This window comes from Sinohyriopsis cumingii, chromosome 2 (assembly GCF_028554795.1).
Source record: "Sinohyriopsis cumingii isolate HCF-2022 chromosome 2, ASM2855479v2, whole genome shotgun sequence".
Taxonomy (NCBI): domain Eukaryota; kingdom Metazoa; phylum Mollusca; class Bivalvia; order Unionida; family Unionidae; genus Sinohyriopsis; species Sinohyriopsis cumingii.
In genome coordinates, this window is record NC_142962.1 from 20728743 (window position 1) to 20756595 (window position 27853).

The 27853-nt window shown below is 33.8% G+C and overlaps 1 protein-coding gene across 6 annotated transcripts in view; it reads left to right on the forward strand.

Annotated features, from left to right (window-relative positions):
• The window catches only part of LOC149804435 (CDAN1-interacting nuclease 1-like), a 49929-nt gene extending 23863 nt beyond the window's left edge, over nt 1-26066 (forward strand). For 4 of the 6 annotated variants that reach the window (XM_089940348.1, XM_089940331.1, XM_089940320.1 and 1 more), the window contains exons 5-12: nt 119-176; nt 1843-1921; nt 3654-3733; nt 5615-5664; nt 7363-7430; nt 9405-9470; nt 16903-17008; nt 19676-26066. In XM_089940348.1, the coding sequence (XP_089796474.1) occupies nt 119-176; nt 1843-1921; nt 3654-3733; nt 5615-5664; nt 7363-7430; nt 9405-9470; nt 16903-17008; nt 19676-19805 (637 nt within the window). In that variant the 3' untranslated portion in view covers nt 19806-26066. The remainder of the gene's footprint in view (nt 1-118; nt 177-1842; nt 1922-3653; nt 3734-5614; nt 5665-7362; nt 7431-9404; nt 9471-16902; nt 17009-19675) is intronic. The other 2 variants (XR_016415675.1, XR_016415676.1) reach the window with 2 other exon arrangements.
• The last annotated feature ends 1787 nt before the right edge of the window (nt 26067-27853 follow it).

The following is a 27853-nucleotide window of genomic DNA, read 5'->3' on the forward strand; positions in this document are numbered from 1 at the left end:
TTTCATAATTCTGAAGTATATTTATTTGTCAATTTGATATAAACACTTATTTTACTGAACCTTGATTATCATTTGCATCTTGGTTGATGCAATGGTAATATTTTTTAATTTGTTACAGGTTTATGAAGGGGATTGAGACTGGAGAGAAGCAGATTTTGATTCGACTTTCAGAGGAGGTATACCATTAGCATCAGGGATCCACTAGATTATTCATTTTTGTTATAGTATATCTACTGCATTTCCAGCTTTTCATGAAAAAGCCATTTTTCAAATGTTCTGTTGAATATATTCACTAATAAATATTTTTATTTATTACTGATTTTAGAATTTAGTTGATGAATATCCAATACATGAGGTGGTGAAGTTGTTGTTTTTATTGAATCATCTTAATTATGCTGACTGGTTCTTCTTCATTTTGGTAGATTTATCTCTGCAAAAATAGTCAGTAACCAACAGAATAAAGTTCATAAACAGTCAGTTTACAGAAATGACAATGGTAATGTTAAATTTTTATCAGCTAAATTATCCAGTCAATAAGGTTCATGAGAATAATTTTTCATTCATTTAATAAGTTGGTTTTGAAGACTTGTACATTCTTAGGTCATTGACAGATATTTTATCAATTTATTTATCTAGGTCTGTCATTTTCATTTATGTTTTGTTCACCCTATTCTAACCTAGCATGCCTCTGTTTATTCTTCAAATAAATTACCCCAATCATAATACCTTAGGAGTATGACCACTACTACACAAATCCAGCTCTCTATAGCTGAACTGTTAGCTATGAAAGCTAAAAGTTGTCTGTTGACATACATCTGATCTTTAATCCCAAAATGCTCAGTGGGACCTACAGCAGCAACTCAACATGCTACCTTCTGGGATTCTCAGCAAGCTTCTCAATGATACTGCAACACAATTTCCACTGGATTTACAGAGGAAATTTTCCCCCTGATAGCCATGTCTAGGCGTATGGTGTCACTACTTAAGTTGGGTATGTCAGAGAACGAGAAACTGCCTGACATACCTTAGAGGACCAGAGATGGCCCTTCTCTGTGATAAGGGGTATAACTCCCTTCATCTCTTACCTAATCGATATTTTGTTTAGGTAATGTCTTTAAAAAAGAAACCAATTTTTTTAGTAAAATATTTTTATTCAGTAATACTTATCTATCATAATATAGATATACCCTTACATCCTACTGCCAGCATGCATTCCTCTCCAGTATAATCTGAAGTTTGGATGGGATTAGCACCAATACCTATGTCTAAGGGGAGATCACTCTGACTCCCACCTATGTGGGCAGAGTACTTTTATCTTTTAAAGCTATGTTTTAGCTTGGGAGTGAGTGAATTTTCAGGCAGTGATTGTTTGCCTAAAGTATTATGATCAGGTAAGTATTATTGAAGAAATATATTTACTAAAAACATTTCCTTCGGTGGATAACTCGTCATTACACTCCAAGAAAATCATTGTTATATTTTATTTTGACTGATTAGTTTTTTGTGTATTACCTCACTTTTGACATAGCGGCAGTTATTTGTTAACCGGAGTACAGGAAGAAAAATTATTTTCTTTTCTTTAACATAGCCTATGACCTTATTCCATGCTGTCAGTTTCTGTTTACTTTTGACATAGCCCATGACTTGATTCCACACAGTCAGCTTGTGATTACATTTCTAAGAATATTATGCTGTGCCTTTCCTTGACATATCAGTCTTAAAATTCTGTTATAACAGTATTATGTGGAATGGATACAGATTTAGTAAATCCCTGATTTGCAAAGAAACTGATAAAAATAACAATGACATTATTCATGTGGAACATGTATATTCATCTTTCAGATTGAACTTTCCCCAGCTTTACTTGCTAGAATCATCATGGAGCGCCACCTAGCTCATACAAAGTATGATGGTGAAAATCGTAAGTTATATGATTTTTTTTCTCTCCCTAGCAAAGCTTTGGCAAGATGAAGGTATAGCTTTTTCAGTAGATTTGTTGTAGTTGTAATATGTGTGGGCTTTGTTATTCTCTTGAGGATTTTTTGCATTTAGTTTAATTTATTTGCATCTGCTGCAAATACAGTAACAAAAAAGGATGCTTTCAGTTTAAATAGTGTTCTCAAAAAGCAAAGTAGGTTGTAATAATGTACTGTTCATATTCCATTTATTACATTATCTTCATTTATGACAATATATTTGTGTATGCAGGTCCATTTTGTGTTGATTTTGTTAGCATGAAACTAGATGAATGCATTTCCTTTGAGGATTATTCACACCTGCAAAATATAAGTCGCAGTGACTTGCTTTTTATGCAGTTGGAGACTTTGCTAGATTTTTGGGTCAAGCATAGTCAGAGCAAGTGATACAGCACACTAGAGAATTCATTGACTTATGGACTTTAATGTTTCCACATAGCTTTTGTTGAATTGTGAGCCTAGTAGAATAACCGCAAGAATTTAGTAGTTTAATAAAAATAGTCTAACCACTTATAATGGTCACCTTTCATTAGCAGCAACCCTCAAGATAGGGTGTATATATTATTCTTTTGTTTATAATTTACTTTCCTTAAATAACCTCCTCCTTTAAACTGCAAAAGTTGTTCCATATGTTAGGTGAATGTTTCAGAAGTTACACATTGTTATGCCCATCAGAAGTTGTGCCTATTATGTTATGGTGTTCTCTGTCTGTCCGACCTTTGACATTTGCTTATCTGGCCCTTCACTTTGTAATGGTTGTTGAAGTTTCAGGAATCTGTGCCCAAAATGTGCAGCATGACTGGACAGTGTTGCAAACCATAGTCATGTTCTTCGCCTAAAGATCAAAGTCATGGCAACAGAAAATGTATATCTGTGACTTCTTTCATTGTCTGTTATATAACTTTTGAACCATTGAAGATACTTTATAGAAATTGTTACCAGTTCGTTATCATATCATGACTATAAACTTTAGTTTTTTTATATCTTGATTTGGCATTGTCATGTGTATTTACAGTCATTCCACAGCACCTAGATCAATGTCACAGTACGCAATAATGTAGTCATTTTGTACTGTCATGTGTATTTACAGTCATTTCACAGTGTCTAGATCAATGTCACAGTACGCAATAATTTAACTCATTGGCCTTTTTGCTTATCCTGGCTGTCTCTTTTTAACCCCTACAGATATTTTGATGAACTTTCACACAGGTCCACACCTTATCATACAGCAGTCAAGTCGCTAGCTAAATGTTCAAGGTCATTTGTAGAGAAAAGTCAGTGAGATGGGAATATTGCTTACCATTTGAGGATTTCTTGTCTTGTTTCTGCTTTGTCCAAGAAAAAATTCTGAAATTCTAAATAACAGAAAAGTGAGGTAATTTTAACTACGGAAAGATGTTTGAAAAATCAAAAAATGTTCGGTTTGGTATGCACAGTATTTGGCTTATGGTGACACTTTGACTCAACACTTCTAGATCTGTAAAGAAACTTTGCTGAAAGAGCAAAACTTCTTTTAGTCCAAATGTTAAAATTACTGGGGGAAAAAATTATAAGAAATTTAGTCTGCTTATTCATGCTTATATACATGTAATGAATATTTGACAGATTTTAAGGAATCTGGAAAACTTATTGTCCAAGCTTCACTTACATTAAAAATGTATGTTTGCCCACTTTCAGCCCCTAAAGGTGCAGTAACCCAGCTGATGAAGGAACCTTCCCTAATTGAAGAGCCGGCCATAGCAGTAGAGGTTCATCTGGTAGGAATGATATTATGATTTGAATACTTAACCACTTCAGCATTAAACTAATATGAATCGGAAAGTGTGGTCATGTTCTGGGTACATTCTAGCAACCATTACATCAGTCTTACATCCCCAGTCCACCTAGTCAGGAATTTAAATATCAGGATTCTTAATATTTCTGGACATAAGTAGGTTCTTGAAGCGAATCAGAAATGAAAAAAATTCTAGCTGGATCTAAAGTTTGTTTTACCTGTTGGTATAGTTTAATCAGAAACAGGTGATAAACCTAGAAACTACTTTATTACCCTGATTAACACATGGATTAACGGAAGATGCCGTCTGTGGTAGGAATAAAAACAGCTAATATGCTTCACAGACCATAATCATGCATTATCCTTATCAAAGTGGTCAGAATTGATGGCATTCATGTTTCACAAGTTCTTGTCTCAGTTTTCCTCAGTGGCAGATATCCACTCAATTTTGAGCATATATTAGCATTAAAATAACTGTATTCTTCGATTAAATTCCTAAATGAGTCTAAATGATTTAACATTTTTGTATATGTGACGGAATTCTCACCATATCTGGAGTTGTTTTGTTGATTTAGTTTCAACCAACTTTGAATGAAAATGGTTTTTTTTTGTTTTTTATCTTTAAAAGTTTCAGAGTTGGGATAATTTGAATAGAGATAGATCATTATGGTAACCCATTCAGTTGTCACAAACAATTATTTCTTTATATAACATTAACAGTATTAGGACTTGATCCAGTCAGCAATTGTATACATGATTAACTTTAATCAATGGATTTTATTTGATGTCCATTCATACACTCAGATTGGGCATCTTGTTATCTGCATTTTATCAAAATTATATCATTTGGGACCAGTCACGTGGGATATTCTGTTAAAATTATAAGATTTACTATCAGTAATACCATGCCTGTGGCTGTTGCTTAGCTAGTAGATATGTCCATTTTCCAGACAAGATATTCAAGAAAGACGATATTTTCTTAAGCATATTTATTTAGGATTAGAATTCCACTCGCATTTTTTTTCTTCTGTCACCATATTTTGTGACGGGGAGCATGCTGATATCACCTTGCATCATGCCCTGTCATGTCACATCCATCACCGATTTTGTTCACCTCAATAAATGAAACCAGATTTGATAAAAGGTTGACTGAATTAATGGACTGAAATCAAATTTGATACAAGGTCTGAATGAGTTATGGATTGAAACTAAATTTGAATCAAGGACTGAATGAATTAATGGATTAAAACCAAATTTGAATCAAGAATTGAATGAATTATTGGATTAAAACCAAATTTGAATCAAGGATTGAATGAATTAATGGATTGAAACCAAATTCGATACAGGGTTTCAACAAATTAATGGATTGAACAAGTTTGACACAAGGTTTGAATGAATTAATGGATTGAATAAAAATTTATATAAGGTTTGAATGAAATAATGGATTGAATAAAATTTAATACAAGGCTTTAACAAATTAAAGTATGTAACAAAATTTGATACAAGGTTTCAACAAATTAATGGATTGAACAAGATTTGATACAAGGTTTGAATGGATTTGATACAGGGTTTATATGAATTTGATACAGGGTTTGAATGAATTTGATACTGGGTTTGAATGAATTTGATACATGGTTTGAATGAATTTGATACAGGGTTTGACATTAAGATGATCAGTATTAAGTTTGATTTTCCCACTTACAGTTACAGCCCCTACTTGACTTTGATGTTTAACCGTTATTGGCAGTATATTAGCAGGGAGCCAGCATGTTGCATGGATACATTTCTAAACAGTTAATTACATCCATGTTTGATAGGGACAAGAGAGCTAACTTGCATACATTTTGTTTTATTTTCGTTTCAGAGCATTCTGTCAGATGATCATTATGGTCCACTTTGTGACAGCATCAAACAGTATCCTTTAGCTATATTTTTACCTCCCCCCTTTTTTGTAATATGAGGGATATAACTATTGCTGTGTTTATCTTTCCGTCTGCAGTATACAATTTTGATTCATCTATTTACCTTTAAATTGCTTGTTGTGACATAAGTCATTCCACTAGAAGTGTCATAGTGCTTGTTACGACATGTCTTGTTTTGTTGTAACTGTTTACACATCTGGGTTCCTTGGCTTGACAGGAAGGGGTGTTAAAACTAAATATGATCGGCTCATTGATTGGGCAAACATTCTGACATAGTTTGAACCTTGCATCAAGAAATTTTATAAATGCACATTCATAATACAGGCTACGTAGAAAGCCCAAAATGGCTGATTACCATTGTCATTCATCTTCAGATGATTTGTTCAGCAAATACTGGCTCATGATAGTGATGAAGTCAGTTTTTTTTAAAGTTATGAAGTATATCAGATTAATGGAGCTGGGAAAGCGTTATTGGAGAAAGCAGTGAGTGATTTGAACCAAAAAATGGTGTTAAATAAGAGTCCATTGTACATGCTGGATGGACAAAAACAGATGGCATGCTGGTCAACTGCACATTTTATTGGTATTTTGAAATTAAATGTAGAAAAGGCAGAATAACAAGCCAGATTGAGCAATCATCTTGTCAGCTATGTGCCTGATCCACCTAAAACAGTTCAAGAAAGATATTGAAATGAATGGTTGATGAGAATTGTGCCTCTATGAAAATGTTTGCTGCAGAAATTTCAAATAGGGCATGCAAGGCATCAAGACTGGATGTATATCAGTTGTTTGTAGTCTTTTCTTGATGGACTTCTGCATGTCACATAGCATGAAGATGATTGCAGGAAGGAAGTATCAACCCAAAAAGTATTTTAAATTGATGAGGTTTAATTTTTAAAATACATTTTGGGATTTTATGTTCAGATTCCAATTTATTTCAAAGTTACATTCATAATTTTAATCAGTAAGGGTTGGCATATCTGAATTCTTGGTTCAGGATAATTATGCTTCAAGTATTTCTTAACTAGCTATATGTTTTGACTGATATGGCTGAATCTTCCATGTTACAAAATCCCCCCATCACTGATATGACTGAATCTTCCATGTTATGAAATCCCCCCATCACTGATATGACTGAATCTTCCATGTCACTAAAACAAAAAACATCACTGATTGAACCTTCCATGTTACAAAATCCCCCCATCACTGATATGGCTGAATCTTCCATGTTAAAAAATCCCCTCATCGCTAATATGACTAAATCTTCCATGTTATGAAATCCCCCCATCACTGATTGAAAATTCCATGTTACTAAATCCCCCCCCATCACTGATTGAATCTTCCATGTTACAGAATCCCCCCATCACTGATATGGCTGAATCTTCCATGTTATGAAATCCTCCCATCAGTGATATGACTGAATCTTCCATGTTACTAAATCCCCCCCATCACTGATTGAATCTTCCATGTTACAAACTCTCCCCCACCCCCATCACTGATATGACTGAATCTTTCATGTTTCAAAATCCCACATCACTATCACAAGTTAAGTACTTTTATGGCATGATTTTCTGGGCTTAACATTTTCAATTTTGACCCAAAAATGTATCAGTTCAAGAACAGCTTGCAGATCAAAAGATTTTTTCAGAGTTTGAAAACAATTTTTCAGTCAATCCATAACATATTTCAGCTCATTTGGCCATGAGTATGAATTTAAGTTGAAGAGAACACTGGACAAGTTTGGCCTCGCTTATATTGGTAAGTCTATAATTCTTGTCTGGTCATGTGTATTAAACTTTTAATTTTTGCAGCACATTACTTTAACAAATAATTTTATCCTGTTTAGTTACTGATCTAGCTTTACTTACCAGTTTTATCTCTTTATAATGTACCAGACAGATGCACCCAGATTTTTATTACATAATGTGCCATAATTTTTGGTGTAGGCTGTTTCCAGCTGAATGTATTATACATTGGCAATAGTTACTTTTGAAGAGGGCAGTATGATTAATTATGAACTGTGTGAGGCAAGGGGCCCTAGACCACCAAATATACAAGGTCAGAACATGACAGTCCAAGCCCTGGACTAATGATATTGCCCTCTTTATAAGTAACTATTGCTTTTATTACACTGATTGATCATTTACTTCACTGACTCTGTATATCCTGCAATGTATTATGCATGGCATGCTATCATTTGCTGATATGGACCAATCTGTATTTGATGTAGACTGGTAACTATATTCCTTCATTGACTCTGCAATGTGTTATGCATGACATGCTATCATTTGCTGATAAGGACCAGTCTGTATCTGATATGGACTGGTAACTCTTTTCCTTCATTCCTTCTAAATGGGATATGATCCAGTACTATATAACTTGAGTAATAGTATATATACTCTAAAATAGTGATATACTTTAAACCAACAGGATGATGTATATTTTGTGACATACAGTAAACAAGTAAACATGATGACCTTATAACTTTTGCTCAACAGATTTAACATGACACTGCTGTTTACAGCAATTACACTATAGATGGATTAGAAAGACTTTTTTATTATGACATGGAGATCATTTCTTGTCTATAATTGACCTTTATTCTGCTGTGCTCAGTCCTCCAGTATTTGAAATTTAGGGGATTGCCATATCACAGTCTGATCATTGGACTTATTTTAAAAGTTTACTTAAATAGTTACAAAGAATCAACACTTGACTGCATTTGATTATAAACCTAAACATAATTGTAAAGTTGATATATTTGGGGTAAGATATGTACACAGAAATATTTGTGATAAAATCTTGAGAAATTTTAATTGATTATTAGAATGAAGATAAAAGGTGCCATTGATAAATTGAAGATGTTAATGGTAGTTTTATCCTGATTTAAAAGTCATTTTAACAACTCAGTTCATGATTTGAACACTAATGTATTCTTAAATCCTACATTTTATTTTTTACCTCTTAATTTGCACTTGTGGGAACCACCTTGATCTGGGAACAAATAATGTGTTTAGATGTATATGTGATTGAGATATGTATGATAGATGTGATTGGTCAATTAATATAGTCAGAATAACCAGCATGATTAATTAGCATTTTTCTGAAGAATTGATTTTCATTTGAAAATTATAAACTGAATATTTATGTTTATAAGGAATCAGAGATCAAGAAGTTATAGTAATTTGATTGAATATACTATAGAGTAAAACCTTCTTGCTATCCAGGTCATATCCACTGCCCAGTTGTGGTTATATAAATAATTGATATATAACACAGTGTTTATTTAGGAGGTACATTAACATCTGAACAAATTCCCACACATTTTAAAAAAAAAAATTATTCTGTAGATTGTCTTTAAATATACTGTTATTCTGAAACATGATGGATGGAAAAATTGATATAGTGATTTATTCAATGTAGAATGCCTTTTGGATAAATTGTATCCGAGCAGACAAGGAGTAGATACAATTTATCCAAAAGAATCCTCAATTCAGACACCTTACATGTAATTGAATATGGTATCAGTACTTTATAACAGTATATCAAACCTTGAATAAGAAAAAAAATGTATGTAGTTTATATAGATGCCATGACCCATGGTCAGGATATAAACTCCTCAGATAATAGCTCAGAATCTTATGTTGCCTACACTAGAGTAAATTTTTTTACAGATGGTTGTCAGGGATATTTGTAGGGTGTTATTTGTTGATATAAAATTATTATGTGCAGGTGAGGAGCAGATGAGGGCCAAGGGGTATGACAAAACACCAGATATAAAGCTTGAGGTACCTATAGGTAAGTGCAACATATTCATTTTTCACATTCCTGTATGTGTATGATTATGCTTTCCCCATGTACAACTTCAGTAGGGAATATCAATCATTCATTGCATGACTGCTGCCTTTCATCATTCTGAAATAATGCACACAAAACTGGTATAACCTCCCAGTTTTCATCATCACCTGAGTATTCTTTTCCGTCCAAAATTGGATGAAGTTCATGTCCCCCCAGCAGGATGTTCTGCACTGATCAAGTTGGCTATATGTACGGCTTTTGTAGTCCTGTTTTGAGTCCAAAAAGGTCATTGTTGTATTTTATTATTTTCTAAAAATTTCATATTCTCATTATTATTATTGTGGAAGCACCAACAACAAGTTGAAATAAACTAGTTGAAACAGATTAAATTTAAAGGTTTAATTCTTGTAGAAATAGTAACACCAAGTTTTGTAAACACAACAGTTTTTCTATTTATTTGTTTGTCTTGTCTGTGTTTTGGATTTGCCTTTGACAAAGACTCATTAAGAGTCGAAAGCGCTTAAGCTAGGTAGATATTAGTTTTGCACTGTTCGTTGTCAGTTTATTGCATTTATCTTAATCAATCTCTGACACATCTGATCCCTTGCTGGATCCAGTGCACTCAAAAGGACTGTTATTTGCCATATGATTTGTATTCTTTATATATATATATATATATATATATATATATATATATATATATATATATATATATATATATATATATATATATATATATATGAATGATATAGATATAGGGGAGTAACCATTCTAGATTACCTCCCATTAATCCAGCTAGATGACAAACCATATTCCAGATATTATCAGTTCAAACTTTAACTTGCAGCTGTCAGTGGTGCTTCCAAATAATCCAGAATAAATTTACCATAATTTTCACCATCCATCCACTATTTATATATGGTGGTAAAATAAGTCCACATGTTGATATAATGGATATAATCAACATTTTCTTCGTGAATTTATTGTTATTTTTATATTCACGCACCACTCATTATTGTACATGTGATATCAATGTCTTTTGGCCATGACATGTTAAATATTTATCCTAACTCTGACCACTTTTATGAGGGATGTAGAGATGCCATCCTTGCCCTCAGCAGAGATGGCAAAGATGATTCCATTGGCTACCTTTACAACTAGAGCTGGGTACCACAAAAAATGTTGTACCGCATTGTTTCTGAAAATACCATGATACCATGGTGTACCATAATTATATTAATAGCCAACAATTTAATATTCTGGGACATGGGCCTGATACTTTTTCTTTTTTTTTAGATTTCCATCTGTCAATTGCTGGAAAAATATCATACTCTGATGTATAGGAAAATAACATCATATTATTTATATCCATTATATTATTTGAAAGAAGATTATTGAGTTAAAAGAAAGTAAAATATTTCAGCCCCCTCCACCCAAAATTAAATTGTCAGTACCTTATAGTGCATGAATTTGCTATGTTTATGTTAATTATTGGATATATTATAATGAAAACCTAAAGTGGGATAACCAATCATACACTGTAACAGACACCCTGTGAAAGACAGTGTGCTGACAACAGAGAGAAAGCTTGTTGATAAAAATAGGAAGTGTTTAAACTAAAGCATACAATTTTCTAGCCACTCTGTTAATGTAATAGGCAGTGAAATTTGGAGTGGGTTGCCAACACTTGGGCAGAGAGGGTGGGTAAACATAAACCACACTTACTCAACAAATGAGAAAATATCTAGTGGACATGACAAATTATGTAAATTTCAACAACTGCTTTCCTGAAAATCTTAGGTTGATTCACAATATTACAGAGGAATGCATGTATTAACACATTAACCGCTGGAGCTTTTTGGCATTTTCGCCTGAAAATCAAGTAAGAAACGCATTTTGAAAGCTATTTCTGAATAGACTGGAAAACACCAAATCCCCGGTCATCTTTCAATAACATACTGCCTAGTTGTGTTAGAAACATCATTTTTCATTGGCTATTTGACTCGCGCATAAGCAGAAGGGTAAAAGTTGGATTTTTTAATTTATTTATTTATATTTTTTTTGCTAAATGGAGCCATTATTTTTGTATGGAGACCACTCTTTATTTCAAATGCCCATCTTATCCTACTTTTTGCAAAGGCTCATCTGTCTGAATGCAGTTCATACCAGTTTGCCTTAGATCTGAGTCCAAAAAGTCTAAAATCCAGACACAAAATCGGATTCTAACCACGGGCAAATTTTGGGTTTAAAAAAAGTCAGGTAAAAAAAATGAGGTTTTTCTATCTGTATTTTGTAGTGCAACTAGATATTCCAGATTATTTGGTATCATTGTAGAGCTACATCTGTCTACCTTTCTATAATATCACCCACTTTAGTGTATCATGCATGACCATGACGCTACAGAGCTCGGCAGTAGGCTACTACCTCCTGCCCCATTAAGTCGTTGCTAGGGGTTAATGTGTTAACAAGGATTTTTTTTTTTTACAAATCATCAAGGAATTGCTAAATTTGTAATTTATGTGCAATGTCGATGCACAAGTGATTAAATATGCAAGGAATATTCAAATTTGGTGACATCATCAAAATGCACTGTTTACACATTAACAAGTGCTAGTAAATAACTGAAAAAACAATGTGCTGTTTGTTTTGTTTTAATCTGAATATTTTCCAGAAGTTGGATTTGGCCCACATATCTGTCACAACATCCAATTTGTCCACCATGCCAGTGTATGTAGGATCATAAATATAATTATATTTGTAATATTCAAATTTAATTTGTGGCAAATACAATCATTTATTAAAAATATTATTTTTGGAATTATTTTATCATCAAAAATGAAAACATTCTGTTAATATAATTAAATTCATAACAAGATTACTTTGGAATTTCTGTACATTCCTTACTGAAGCAAACTACCAACATACTAGTAGTGAGAAAATACCATTATGTATGCCACCAGAAAAAAATACAGCAGTAAACCAGTATATTGGTAGTATCTTTAATTACTACAGATCTGATTGGAACCACATCAGGTGATGCCAGTATGGTATATTGGAATCACATTTGATGTGAATGATTCAGAATCTTTTGAAGAATGCCTACAAGTGAGATAAATCTAGGACAGTTTTGAATCCTAGGTGGGAGCCTATTGGGCATATGGTGACCGAATGGTCCAGCCTTCCAGAAACTTATTGTATGATTTAAAAGGCTATGAGTCTGTCTCAGAATGGTGTACAGTGGCTCGCTGAACATTTATTTCAGTTGCCCACTCAGCTCTCCAGCCCAGCCCAGCCCATCTGACTGCACCAGACTGGTATTCCACAACTGACCCTGCTATATACAACATGGCCAGCTTTATTAAATGTAGCCAACTGGCAGAACCTTGGCTACACATGGTTGTGATTCTTCATTATTACCTAATGGCAATGGTTCTTTATTTTGCACCTGCAGCCCACTTCTAGGTATTCACATATGGCTAAATTTTCACATGAAGCAAGTCCTCAGCCTACAAGTGGGCCATGAACCTGTCTTATGACTTAATGGATGCAAAGCATACAGATGAGAATGTCGCCCGCTTATCCCTAACAGATGAAGATACTGATTTACTAGACCTTTCTGATCCCACTGTGGAGAAAACCAAATTTAGTTTCAAGGCAGCAATTCAGGAGATATATATATAAAATGTTGCCACCTTCATAAGCCCTCCTGCACTTAGATCAAGACTTTGGTAGGCCCAGATGATGATGACAAACTACTGTCATTTGAAATTTTACCTCAATCACTGAAGATTGCAGAAATTGGTGCTGCTCAGATAGAATTCATGACCCTGTTAATTCTATAGCCTTTTTCTCTGTTATTCAGTTACAAGCTACAATTTCACTGTACTGGTACAAATTGCATTCTGACAGTTACTATACATAGGTCCCAAGTTTGGTAAGGATATAACTACAGTCAGCATGTTCTCTTCCCTTTTCTGCACAGTAGATAGATGGGCGTTTAATGATATAACCAAGTTAATAAGGAATCTTGTTTTGCAGTGTTTAATTCCTGCAGCTTCTCAGCCTAATCAGTGCAGCAGCAGACAGGCAACATATCTTTTGAAACCCCACAACCACAAATCATAACCTGCACAGACACCAGTTTGCAGGGTTGGGGACTTGCTACTTGACTTTGTGATGGTTAATGCAAGTGGACATGTCAAAAGCAGGCTCTTCACATTAGCCTTAAGGAGATAATAGCTATTATCAGTGTGTGGGTGGAACACATCCATAGCAAGAGTTTCCTGATAAAGCTGGACAACTCAGTCTGGTGAACTACCTCCTCAAACCATGTGGCGGAAAAAAATACTGGATCTTTACATTATGGTATAGGAATACCTTAATTATTGTTCCCAACACCACATAAACATACCAGTCTAACATATCCTGAGGAGGCTTAATGTCTTGGCAGACTCATTATCAAGGAGAGGCCAACTGCTTCATACAAAGTAGTCTCTCCATCCATCAGTCTTTCACTGATTCTGCATCCTATGGGGCCGACCAATGCTAGACCTGTTCAGATGAACATCAAACTGCCCACCTTCATATCCCAAATCGCAGACCCACTAGTATGGCTGTTCTGATACCAAAAATAATTTTAAAATTGAGGGACAGGATGATTCTGATTGCCTCTGAATGATGAAACAGCTAATATTTCAATGATCTCCTCAGTCTGACCATGGATGTACTCAGGAATATTGTAGCAAACCACATGCATCTCAAACAGCACAGGTTCCCATGTCCTAGAGAAACTCCTTCATGCCTGGCTTTTTTTTAGAGAGGACTTGCCCTTTGATAATGGAGGGGATCCATAACTAGATGGCTCTCCACTTTGAAAGAACATGAGGGAAAGTGGCATATTTTCATGAAATGGTGTCACGTTAGTAATTTCACACCAGTCAGCCTCCATTTCCTAGTGGCTAACTTCTTTCAGTTTCTCTACGAAGATAAGATAGCACCTGTCACAAACCAGGGGTACCATTTCATGTTCTCTGTCATGTTCAGACATCGTGAAAGAGACAATATCAGCCACAACAAGGACTTATCTGACCTGTTGACCATTTTTGAGATATTAGTCTCACTCCCTCGCCTTGTTCCTGAAATGGAATCTATCTTGGGTATTGATATGGCACATTTATCTAAGCTTGTCCTCCACCTCAGTAAAGCATTTGTCATACAAGACTTTCTTCTTGATCTGATAGCACTAGCTTTAGCTTTTAGGGTGAATGAGCTGTATGAGCTGTCCATGGACCCAAACTTTATGCAGTTCCATTTTGATGGGTCAATTGTATCTTAATGACTCAACCTGGTTCAATTTTAAAAAATAAAAGGTACTGTTGATAGGCAATCAGCAAATAACTATGTTCCCTTTCTCCTCAATCGCTTCATCAAGGGAGATGAAATTGCAGGACCTGGTCCACATTCTCAGACTATCTGAAGCACAAGGAAAATATCCCCTGAGGAGGCTCTTTTGGCCTAAGGCTGGAAAGTTAGAAGTGATCCAACAAAGCTGGCACATTGGCTAAAGATATAGATCTACATACTCAGTGGTCAGACAGGATCAGCTATGGCTTATGAAGATTTCAGCTCATGAAATACAAGTGATTTCCACAAGCCTGGCCTACAGACATAATGTGTACATGTCAATTTTGAGATATTTCATTCTTCTCTTGCCTATTCTCATACTGTTAATTTGATCAGATAATATATTGGACATAAAATTGAAATTTTGTAGTAAAATGTGTTCTTAGAAAATGCTCACCTGATTACATTACTTTTATTCCCTTGCACGCAAATGTGTAAATCCAGTTAATGATGTAGCCTAAGTTTTAACTAATATCATTAAAGATATGAGTGGTTTCCTAGCCAGGATAAGGGGAGGTAATCTGTAAGAGTTTCTTTTTTCTCATGTACATCTTATGTAGATGGAAAAACATTTCTCGTCATTCAGGGAGGGCAGCAGAAAGGAATTCCAATTTTAACATGGACATTTTGGGGAGAAACAAGTTACTACAAAATTTCCTATAAAAAATGTTTTACTGTAATTTCTTAAACTTTTTCTGATGAAATATTTTCAGTGAGTTTTTTGCAGTTTGAGATCAGTTTGCATCGGTACTAGCAATATGCCATTTTAACTTTAACCCACATTTATGATCTATAAATGTCAGAAAAGTAATCCATCGTTGTACATTGTTGTGTGATTGGAAACTTTATGCCTCAGGATAAGAAATTTTGCATAAGACATTCAATAAAGACTCATGTGGTGCAAACTTCTGACTCTTTAGTGAAAAATTCCTATTCTAAACCAATGCAAATGAAGAATTCTATTGCTTTGATAGTTCTTTCAGAACTTCATTTTAGTGTGTGTATGTGTGTGTGATTTGGATTTTTAACGGAACTTTAACACTTTTTCAGTCATATTGCTAAGATGTCTGCAGTATGGCAGTTTATTATGATTTCTATCACTGGGGCATCATGCTGCAGACATGTTGTATGATGTCCCACCCAGTCACATTATCCTGACACCAGGCTGACCAGTCTTAACACTAACCTCTCAATGCTGAGCGCCAAGCAAGGCAGCTGTTAGTACCATTTTTATAAGTCCTTGGAATAACTTGGCAGGAGATCGAACCCACAACCTCCCGCATCCAAGGCGGAGAGGTCATTATAGTATGTGTATGGATCTGGATAGTATTGTAAGAATGTACTCACTCAACATCTCTTAGGTCATAATTTGTATTTTTGGTTTGGCATTGCAACCTTCAGGTTTGGTGGTTGATTCTCTTTGGCATCTGCAATTTCTTCCACCAAAAAGACAGATTCACAAAAAGTAAATTTTACAAGTCATAAAAGATGTTATTTAATCAGAATAAAATAAGTTGTTTCAACTTTGAACAAAGTTTAGAATTAACTTGAGGCCAAGGGTGCTGGAGTCAGTTTTTTTTATTATGCAAGTTTATAAAGCATTTTTATTGGAAACATCCACTGAGTAAGGATTTAATAATTTTTGGCAGATAAACTCACAGTGGAGATACATAGGATAGATGCGGCTACCTGGAAATAAATAATTTTTTATCATGTTGTGGTTGAAATTTTTCTCACATTAATTTCTACTGATATATAAAATGCTTATAAAAGCAACTGTTAAATATTCACAGGTAGAGACTTAATTTTTATTTCTTTATTCTTTTAAATGCTGTCTGTCATTTGGTGGAATACATTTTTTGCTCTGATTTGGTTTCCTGTCTTAAATCTAATTGTATTGGTTGCCAAAAATTCCTTATTAATATAAGGAATACAAATTATTCTTAATTTAAAAATCATAACCACAGATCGTTTTTTTCTTCAAAAATGAATGATGCATTCTTCTAAAAGGAAACTCTTGTCATTTTAGCTGTAGATGGCCATGTAGTTAACTGGATTGAGAGCAAGGCATCATTTGGAGATGAATACAGCCACAAGATGTACCTCAAGGACCAGTTCTGGAGTTATTGGAACAGGTAGAATTGGTTGTCTGATCCAGTTTTTTATCACCTGCTGATCCAAACAGTCATGGATTATATCAGTGATTCTGTTGATTACAGCTAAATAGTTTTACATAGATTTAATTTCAGAGCAAGTGTTTGGAATGGGTTGCTGAGGAACATAATCAGACATGAGAAACATTTTAATATACTATCAAAAAGTAGCCAGCAAAAAGATCATAATTGACATTAGACTTTGCCAGCTACTGGTTGTTCTTAGCAAAAACTGATGTGTTGATGTATTTTTTCAGGTATTGTCACCGTATATCTACTGAAATTTAATGAAATTAGCTCCTCCAAAGCTTGCCATCATTGGATTGTTTCCACTTCTTCCACAACTTACTTAAGTTTAATGAAATCAACTCCTCCAAAGCTTGCCTTAATCGGATCATTTCCACTTCTTCAACACCTTACTTAAATTAATGAAATCAACTCCTTGAAAGCTTTCCTTCATCGAATTGTTTATGCTTATCTGCCTATTACTGAAGTTTAATGAAATCAACTCCTCAAAAGCTTGCCTTCATCTAATTGTTTCCACTTCTATCTATCCTTAGTATCCTTAGATCAGAAGTTTGCCATATTGACATAACTGATGTAACATGTATATATTTATCCATTAAAACATTAAATTATTATGTTCATTAAAATATTTAATTATCCATTAAAACAGTTTATTATAGGCTTTGTAGCTGCCATATGTGTATATATTTATCCATTAAAAGATGAATTATATCCAGTAAAACAGTGCATTAACATAGACTTTGTAACTGCCATATGTGTATATATTTATCCAATAAAAGATGAGTTATATCCAGTAAAACAGTGCATTAACATAGACTTTGTAACTGCCATATGTGTATATATTTATCCAATAAAAGATGAATTATATCCAGTAAAACAGTGCATTAACATAGACTTTGTAACTGCCATATATGTATATATTTATCCAATAAAAGATGAATTATATCCAGTAAAACAGTGCATTAACATAGACTTTGTAACTGCCATATATGTATATATTTATCCAATAAAAGATGAATTATATCCAGTAAAACAGTGCATTAACATAGACTTTGTAACTGCCATATATGTATATATTTATCCAATAAAAGATGAATTATATCCAGTAAACAGTGCATTAACATAGACTTTGTAACTGCCATATATGTATATATTTATCCAATAAAAGATGAATTATATCCAGTAAAACAGTGCATTAACATAGACTTTGTAACTGCCATATGTGTATATATTTATCCAATAAAAGATGAATTATATCCAGTAAAACAGTGCATTAACATAGACTTTGTAACTGCCATATGTGTATATATTTATCCATTAAAAGATGAATTATATCCAGTAAAACAGTGCATTAACATAGACCTTGTAACTGCCATATGTGTATATATTTATCCAATAAAAGATGAATTATATCCAGTAAAACAGTGCATTAACATAGACTTTGTAACTGCCATATATGTGTATATTTATCCAATAAAAGATGAATTATATCCAGTAAAACAGTGCATTAACATAGACTTTGTAACTGCCATATATGTATATATTTATCCAATAAAAGATGAATTATATCCAGTAAAACAGTGCATTAACATAGACTTTGTAACTGCCATATATGTATATATTTATCCAATAAAAGATGAATTATATCCAGTAAAACAGTGCATTAACATAGACTTTGTAACTGCCATATGTGTATATATTTATCCAATAAAGATGAATTATATCCAGTAAAACAGTGCATTAACATAGACTTTGTAACTGCCATATGTGTATATATTTATCCAATAAAAGATGAATTATATCCAGTAAAACAGTGCATTAACATAGACTTTGTAACTGCCATATGTGTATATATTTATCCAATAAAAGATGAATTATATCCAGTAAAACAGTGCATTAACATAGACTTTGTAACTGCCATATGTGTATATATTTCTCCATTAAAAGATGAATTATATCCAGTAAAACAGTGCATTAACATAGACTTTGTAACTGCCATATGTGTATATATTTCTCCAATAAAAGATGAGTTATATCCAGTAAAACAGTGCATTAACATAGACTTTGTAACTGCCATATGTGTATATATTTATCCAATAAAGATGAATTATATCCAGTAAAACAGTGCATTAACATAGACTTTGTAACTGCCATATGTGTATATATTTATCCAATAAAAGATGAATTATATCCAGTAAAACAGTGCATTAACATAGACTTTGTAACTGCCATATGTGTATATATTTATCCAATAAAAGATGAATTATATCCAGTAAAACAGTGCATTAACATAGACTTTGTAACTGCCATATGTGTATATGTTTATCCAATAAAAGATGAATTATATCCAGTAAAACAGTGCATTAACATAGACTTTGTAACTGCCATATATGTATAGGTCTCATATTACATCATTTCCTATATTTCTACATTTATTCTCTTTGATGTATGCATTCCAGGTTTAAATATTTTATCTATTTTTGTTTTTTAGCTTAGGTTTTAATTATTTCTCAAAAGTGTATGAATATCATAGCATCTCATCAAACAACTTGACTAACATGTCTGACTATTAGTAACAGATCCCATGTCTCCATTTAACTTGCCACATTTTTATTTTACTAGATTTGGCCCAGGTATGGTGATCTACTGGTTTGGATTTATTGAGGAACTCGATGTCAACAGAGATAAGGGTATTATCTTGCGTGAGGATTTCCCAGAGAACATTGTCAAGATGGATCCATCCCTGAGATGACAGCCAAAAATGGCAGTTTATCAGGCATGGCTAAAACCTGTATGAAGAGAGATGAACAAAAACACTATTGTAGTGCAAGTGGGTGAACAGGTGTGCTGATCGACAAATTGAACGATGAAAGAAGCCTGCTTTACCATTAGAAGTACATATTGATTAAAGAGACATTGTTCCAACCTTTCTGGGGATAAGAGACAGAGGTTCTTGAGATATCAGACAGTACTTTTGCAAAAGATGTGTACCTGTTATAAGATAACATTCTTCATACTAAAATATTCTCAAGGAAGTCCTAGCTGCCCTTGATGAGTATGAAAACAATAAACTCCCTTTTACTGCTACTGCTAATAAATACATTCAAACCTGTCCAAATGGTTACATGAACATAGCAACCACTTGATCACAACAAACATTCTAATCCCCCCAGCAAATTTCCTGTATAAATGTCCTGTGTGTAACAGTCAACTGCCTTTTGCGATCAGCAATTAGGTGTTTCCTAAAAGTGGTTTCCTCCTACCTTAGGTGGTCAGTGGAGCATATCTGCAGTGACAACTCTAAATATGCAAATTAAACTTTTGTTTGATGAGCAAGGCATTGTTTAGATAAAGGCATATCATGTGAATTGTTGTTTAAACATTTCATACCTTAATTGTACTTTCCCTACTCCAGTCAAAGATGTCAGTAAGTTGGGTTTGAAAGCAAGGCATTTTATCTTTATAGGAGAGAGACAAAACAGTGGACAGTGGAAAATGTATTTGTGTTGTTGCAGCAGAAATGTGAGTTCGGCAAACTCTGATCTAAGGCGAGGTACAAGTTACATTCCTTTAAGTTAGGGTCGGGGTCATTCAGGTAAACCACATTATGGTTCACGATTATCGGAAATACCAGTACAAACGATGAAATATTTCAGTTTTAACTCTTGAAGAATAGACAGTTCAGGCATTATTTTAATAAGTACTGTAACAGCTCATGTTTGTAAAGGCGACATAATTTTGGTATGCATGTTACAAGCAATAGCCCCAGGAAGCTTCTTTTCATTCCCCATTCATTAAAGGATTCGCACAAAAGCTGACTGTTTTTTTTTTATCTCAGTGAGTTGTTTGAATCATTGATTAATACATATGTTGTTCTCAGTGGACATAAATTTCTATGTTTAATTATCCCAGCTAAGAAAAAGTCAGTGCCATGTCTAACAGTCATAGGTAAGCTGACAGCTAGTATCATAATTAGTTTCTGTCATGGTGCATAATCTCCCCCATGTCTCTTATTAAGGCATAATTTTCTGTATTCAGATTTAATTATAGTGAAACAAATTTTTTTTAATCACCATTTCAACCAATAATGAGATTAAGGTGTTTTGTGTTGGTAAGAGAGAGTTGTATACACTAGTCTATATACACAGTTGTATTGAGTTTTATTGATTTGAGGAGGATGTATTTAAATAGGTACATTGATTTTGTTCAAAATTTGGTTAAACATCAGATATTTAATGGATTAAAGTGATGATACAGCAATCTTGTGTGGAAATTTTATTACATTTTGGCTGAATAGTGCTAAACCAGATATCTTAATAACATAATACTACTGCTAATAATAATTCATGAATGTTAATTATGCTAATAATAATATAATAATAAGAAGAAGAAGAATAAAAATAATAATAATGGTATTTAGTACAAAGTATTTGTCATGAACCAAGTTTGATAGCTGAACCTCTTTAGGGAGGTCACCTATAGGCAAAGGCCATGTTAGCATTTTCATATGGGTGGCTACTGTAGACTGGTTTGACTGCACACTATTTGTTGAGGATAACACAGTTAATATATATTAACCTTTCCATAGGCCAACATCAGTACTGTTACAACAGAAACAGAAAACTGTTGGAACAGAAGTAAAAAATGAAAGTGGCAAATTTATGAATCGGCCCCAATCATAATTTCAATGTCCTGGCCACAGAGGAAAATTTGTGAATCTGCCCCTATCATGACTCAGCACTGATCATAATTTTAATGACCTGATTATCAAGGCAAATATGTGAATCAACTAATTTATATTTGCATTTGCCTATATCTGATAGTATTTTGATGACAATTAAAAACAATAATCTTTTCCTTTCTTTTCATTTTGCTGTATTCTTTACTTACAAGTTTTTTCTCCTTCACATTGAATCATATAATGATGGCAGTTTTGTAAGTTTGTTTTTCTTCTTCAGAACAAAATGTTGATATATAATGCATGGATAAATATGTGTTACATTATTGAACGTGATGTATAATGGATAAATGTATGTTACAGAGTTGAAGGTGTTTTATAATGTATGGGTGAACATATGTTACAGAGTTGAAGGTGATTTATAATGTATGGGTGAACATATGTTACAGAGTTGAAGGTGATTTGTAATGCATGGATGAATGTATGTTACAGAATTTAAAGTGATTACAATGTATGGATGAACTTATGTTACAGAGTTGAAGGTGATTTATAATGTATGGGTGAACGTATGCTACAGAGTTGAAGGTGATTTATAATGTATGAATGAACTTACGTTACACAGTTGAAGGTGTTTTATAATGTATGGGCGAATGTATGTTACAGAGTTGAAGTAAGAGTTTAATGTTTTTTCTGAGTTTATCATGGTATAAACTTTCAGTTGCCGATTCACACAGCAAATAACGCCTGAAGGGCGTTATGTAAGCTGTGTGAGTCAGCAACTGACAGTTTATACCACGATAAACTCAGAAAAAACGTTAAACTCTTTTAATTGAAATTTCAATTATTCGTTATGTTATTTTGTTTGCATCATTAAAAAATAGAAATCTTAATTGAGCGTAGTAATACATGTTTGGGGTTTTTCTGTTACTTAGCTATATATAGCACTTGAGATTGTCCTGCTTGATCGTAATAAGGTCATCATAATACCAGTCCTTCAATCAATGGAAGCCAAATATATTCAATTATTTTAATAAAAAAATGTAAGAATGTTGTTTTCCTTTAATGCTTACTTCGTGTCTGCCTTCACTGGCAGTGTTTATCTTATGCTGTACACGTGACTCTATTTATAGAAGTGGGTATTCTTAGAAAAGTAGTTCTCCTTACAATTCATACAGAAATGAACACAGTTCATTTTGATCACGTGGTAACATGCTGACCAATGAAAATGTTACTTTCCTGTACCAGCTACTGGCATTGCAACGTATGTTACAGAGTTGAAGGTGATTTATAATGTATGGATGAATGTATGTTACAGAATTTAAAGTGATTTATAATGTATGTATGAACTTATGTTACAGAGTTGAAGGTGTTTTATAATGTATAGATGAACTTATGTTACACAGTTGAAGGTGTTTTATAATGTATGGGTGAATGTATGTTACAGAGTTGAAGGTGATTTATAATGTATGGGTGAATGTTTGTTACAGAATTGAAGGTGATTTATAATCTATGGGTGAATGTATGTTACAGAATTGAAGGTGATTTATAATGTATGGATGAATGTATGTTACAGAATTTAAAGTGATTACAATGTATGAATGAACTTTTGTTACACAGTTGAAGGTGTTTTATAATGTATGGGTGAATGTATGTTACAGAGTTGAAGGTGATTTGTAATGCATGGATGAATGTATGTTAAGAATTTAAAGTGATTACAGTGTATGGATGAACTTATGTTACAGAGTTGAAGGTGATTTATAATGTATGGGTGAATGTATGTTACAGAGTTGAAGGTGATTTATAATGTATGGGTGAATGTATGTTACAGAATTTAAAGTGATTACAATGTATGAATGAACTTATGTTACAGAATTTAAAGTGACTTATAATGCATGGATGAATGTATGTTACAGAATTTAAAGTGACTTATAATGCATGGATGAATGTATGTTGCAGATTTGAACGTGATTTGTAATGCATGGATGAATGTATGTTACAGAATTTAAAGTGATTTGTAATGCATGGATGAATGTATGTTGCAGATTTGAACGTGATTTGTAATGCATGGATGAATGTATGTTACAGAATTTAAAGTGACTTATAATGTATGGATGAATGTATGTTACAGAATTTAAAGTGACTTAAAATGCATGGATGAATGTATGTTGCAGATTTGAACGTGATTTGTAATGCATGGATGAATGTATGTTACAGAATTTAAAGTGATTTGTAATGCATGGATGAATGTATGTTGCAGATTTGAACGTGATTTGTAATGCATGGATGAATGTATGTTACAGAATTTAAAGTGATTTGTAATGCATGGATGAATGTATGTTGCAGATTTGAACGTGATTTGTAATGCATGGATGAATGTATGTTGCAGATTTGAACGTGATTTGTAATGCATGGATGAATGTATGTTACAGAATTTAAAGTGATTTGTAATGCATGGATGAATGTATGTTACAGAGTTGAAGGTGAATGAATATATACTAGAGAATTTAATATTCTGTTGATTATGAATGCCATTTGTACTGCATTAAACTTGGCTGCTGATTGAGATTGGCCGTGGCTGGCAGCATTCTCGATTTAAAAGTATTTTCTTTTTAACACCAGAAATCATTTAAATGGGATAGGAGAACAGATAATGCCACTTGTGGAGTTAAAGCTCAAAGCTCTTCCCCATATCAGTAGCTCAGTCTTAACTTTAAAGTCTGTCATGACCTTCCAGTTTGGATAATTTTCTTTACATGTAGCTTTTCTTGGAATACTATACTGCCAACAGTTTCTAGTCTTGACCATGTGCTTTTTTAATCAGTTCCATTTTGTATTTATTGTTTGCTCATGAAAGCTACTCCATTTATATCTACCAAGGAATGGTGATATGCCACATTTCTTTAACCTTACTGCAATAGAAAAGTAGAAAAGCTTATTTTTGGATCACCTCCATCATCTTCACAGCCTTATCACCCATCCCTGACAGATGTAAGTGGAATAGCCAGCATAGGGAACAATGTTTTTACTGAAATTTGTTTTTATTTTGTCCTCCAGGCATATCATAAATAAAGCTATATGATTTCAGCACAGTGGTTTTTCTCCCTGAACTTGCAATGAAGGTTGGATATTGTTATATGTTTGGTCCATATGTACAGTTGTACATTGGTGGTATTATTGAACTCTTACACCACTAAAGCTAAAGACACAAAACATGGTCAGTGATAGTCCTATCAGTTTAGATTGTGCAAATAGTTTTGGAGTTTCGGTCACACCATGGGACAGGATTAGAGGGGATATGGATGAACTTACATCTGTATCCAATAACACCCATGCTATGTGCCTTGCATGTCTTAGAACTGGCATATATGACAAATGACACAAGTGTCAACACGTATCAGACCAAGAACGCTGTGTTTTCTCCCTACTACCAGTAACCTAGTTGCATGGTCCCAGAATGGACCTATTGATATTTCCACACTGTAACCAAATGTACACTTACTGGCATGCAAGGACAAAAGATATGGAACTGACACTGATTTGGAGTTTGGACTGAGTTATAACTAGGAAAATATTTTGATATATGTAACTTATATTCAGTGGGCATGGATAGATGAATTTCTACATGCAACTAACTTTGAGCCCCAGGGTTAATCCCTACAACAAGGATTTAGCCCTTGCATTATAATATGGAAACTGTTGAAATCTCCACCCTATAATCGTATAGACACTGGGCATGAAAAGACTAATTCATATGTGATAATAAAATTGGCCCTGGGGTCCATTCCTGACCAAGGAATTTAACTCCTGAATCAGTGCTTGAAAACTATCAATGGTCCACCCTTCAACTATGTACTATATGAAATGCTGGTCATGAAAGAACAAATGTCATTACCCATCTGACATTTGCCCTTGAGGCAGTCCTTACCCAGGAAGCTCTAACTCGGTGCTTTAGGTCAAATGGGGAAGCATGGAAATGCATCTCTTACTGATTAATTCCACTTCCATTAGAAAACAAATATCCATTATCAGTAATTTACAGCTATAATCCCAATACATTATTATCTAGTTTGCAAGTTTTATGACTGTCACACATTTCTAAGTAGTATACCCAGTTGGGAGACATTTTCTGTCAGAATCTGACAGTGACAGTTTGAGTTCTAATGTTTTCTTTAATTATACTTTTCTGATTGCTACTTGTGTCAAACTGTTCTGTTAAAAATGTTAAGTCATTGTTTAAATTTAAAGCAAATATATACATTAATATCTCAGTATAGATATCATTTATGTGAATGCATTTGTTCCTGGATGACTTCTGATTTTAAAAACAAACAGGTTCCCAGTGTTATTTTGTTATGCCCACCACAAAGCAGAAGCTGTTAGGATGTTTTCCATCCGTCTTTTTCATTTTTGCACGATAACTTTAATTCTCCACCATGTACAATCAGCAAATGGTGTAAATGGCTTGTGTCTTGGAAGTAAAGAAACTACAGGTTCTGGGGTCAAGAGATCAGATGTCATGGTTATGTTTAGTCTTATAAGAAGAAATGGTTTCAACATAGTGAATTTTATTCATGACCTCATATCTTGACCAAACGTCTGTCATGGAGACCTTTGGAATAATTTCCTTGAGTAAACTTTGATTTCCTTATCTTTAAATCCTGATGTTATGGAGGACTGTTCAACATGGGGCAGGCATATAATATGCTCTTATCCATACTATACCAATGCCTACATGGAGGACTATTTTAAATGAGGCAGGCATATAATATGCTGTTATCCATACTATACCAATGCCTACATGGAGGACTATTTTAAATGAGGCAGGCATATAATACGCTGTTATCCATACTATACCAATGCCTACATGGAGGACTATTTTATATGAGGCAGGCATATAATATGCTGTTATCCATACTATATCAATGCCTACATGGAGGACTATTTTAAATGAGGCAGGCATATAATATGCTGTTATCCATACTATACTAATGCCTACATGGAGGACTATTCAACATAGGTCAGTGTATAATATGCTGTTATCCATGACATGATATACCAATACCTTGACTATTCAACATGGGGCAGTGTATAATATGCTGTTATCCATGACATGATATACAAATACCTGGACTATTCAACATGGGGCAGACATATAGTATATTGTTCACAGTACTCTCATTTTAAGCTGCTTCCATCCTGAAATACATTTTAAACTAATATTATAAGTGTGTTCTTCACAGCACATACGTAAAACAACCATCTTACTACAAAATCCTCCAAGGTCATCTAGTTAGCAAGTTCAATTTTTGTGGAAATCATGTGTTGTGGTCTAATTGATATTTACATTCAGTGATTTGGGGATCTTGATGATAAAACTAACTTTACCTAAATTGTAAAAGGCACTGTTCAGATGAATGCTTTGATTTTGTTATTGGATCTGCTACACTTTTGATGGTAGACTAATGCTGAAGTTAGGTAAAATTGTGCCTTAGCAACATTTGTATAGTGAAAAGCATTTTGGTTTACTCTGCCATGGACATTGGTGACCTTCTTACTGCTTTGTTGATATTGTGATACGAGTGCAATTTACTGTAAAATTCCACACCAGTCTGATTTTTCAGCACATGATAGGCTATAAATGGCAGTGAGTATATTTAGCGGAGGAAGAAACTGGGAAGAGCAGTCAATTGTTAATCAGTATAGAAGGGCAGACACATGACTGCCAGATTTAATGGGCCATGTTAATACCTTATGACTCGATACAAACAGGCAGATACATGGCTGCCTGTCCTATTGGGTCATGTTAATATCTCTTCAATCAATACTGAAGGGTATAAACATAACAGCCTGAAGTATTTGGCCATTTTAATACTGCTTCAATCAATACCAAAGGGGGGGGGGGAACAAGACTGCCTGAATGAGTCATGTTAATATTATTATAATCAATACAAATGGAAGGAAATGTGGCTGCCAGATTTAATGGGCCAAGTTAATACCTCATTAAGCAATACTGGATCATGCTAATGCCTCTTCAGCAAATACAAATGTGGAAACAGCACCTGAATTAAGGGACCAAGTTAATGCCCCTTTAATCAATATAAAAGGTATGAAAATAAGACAGC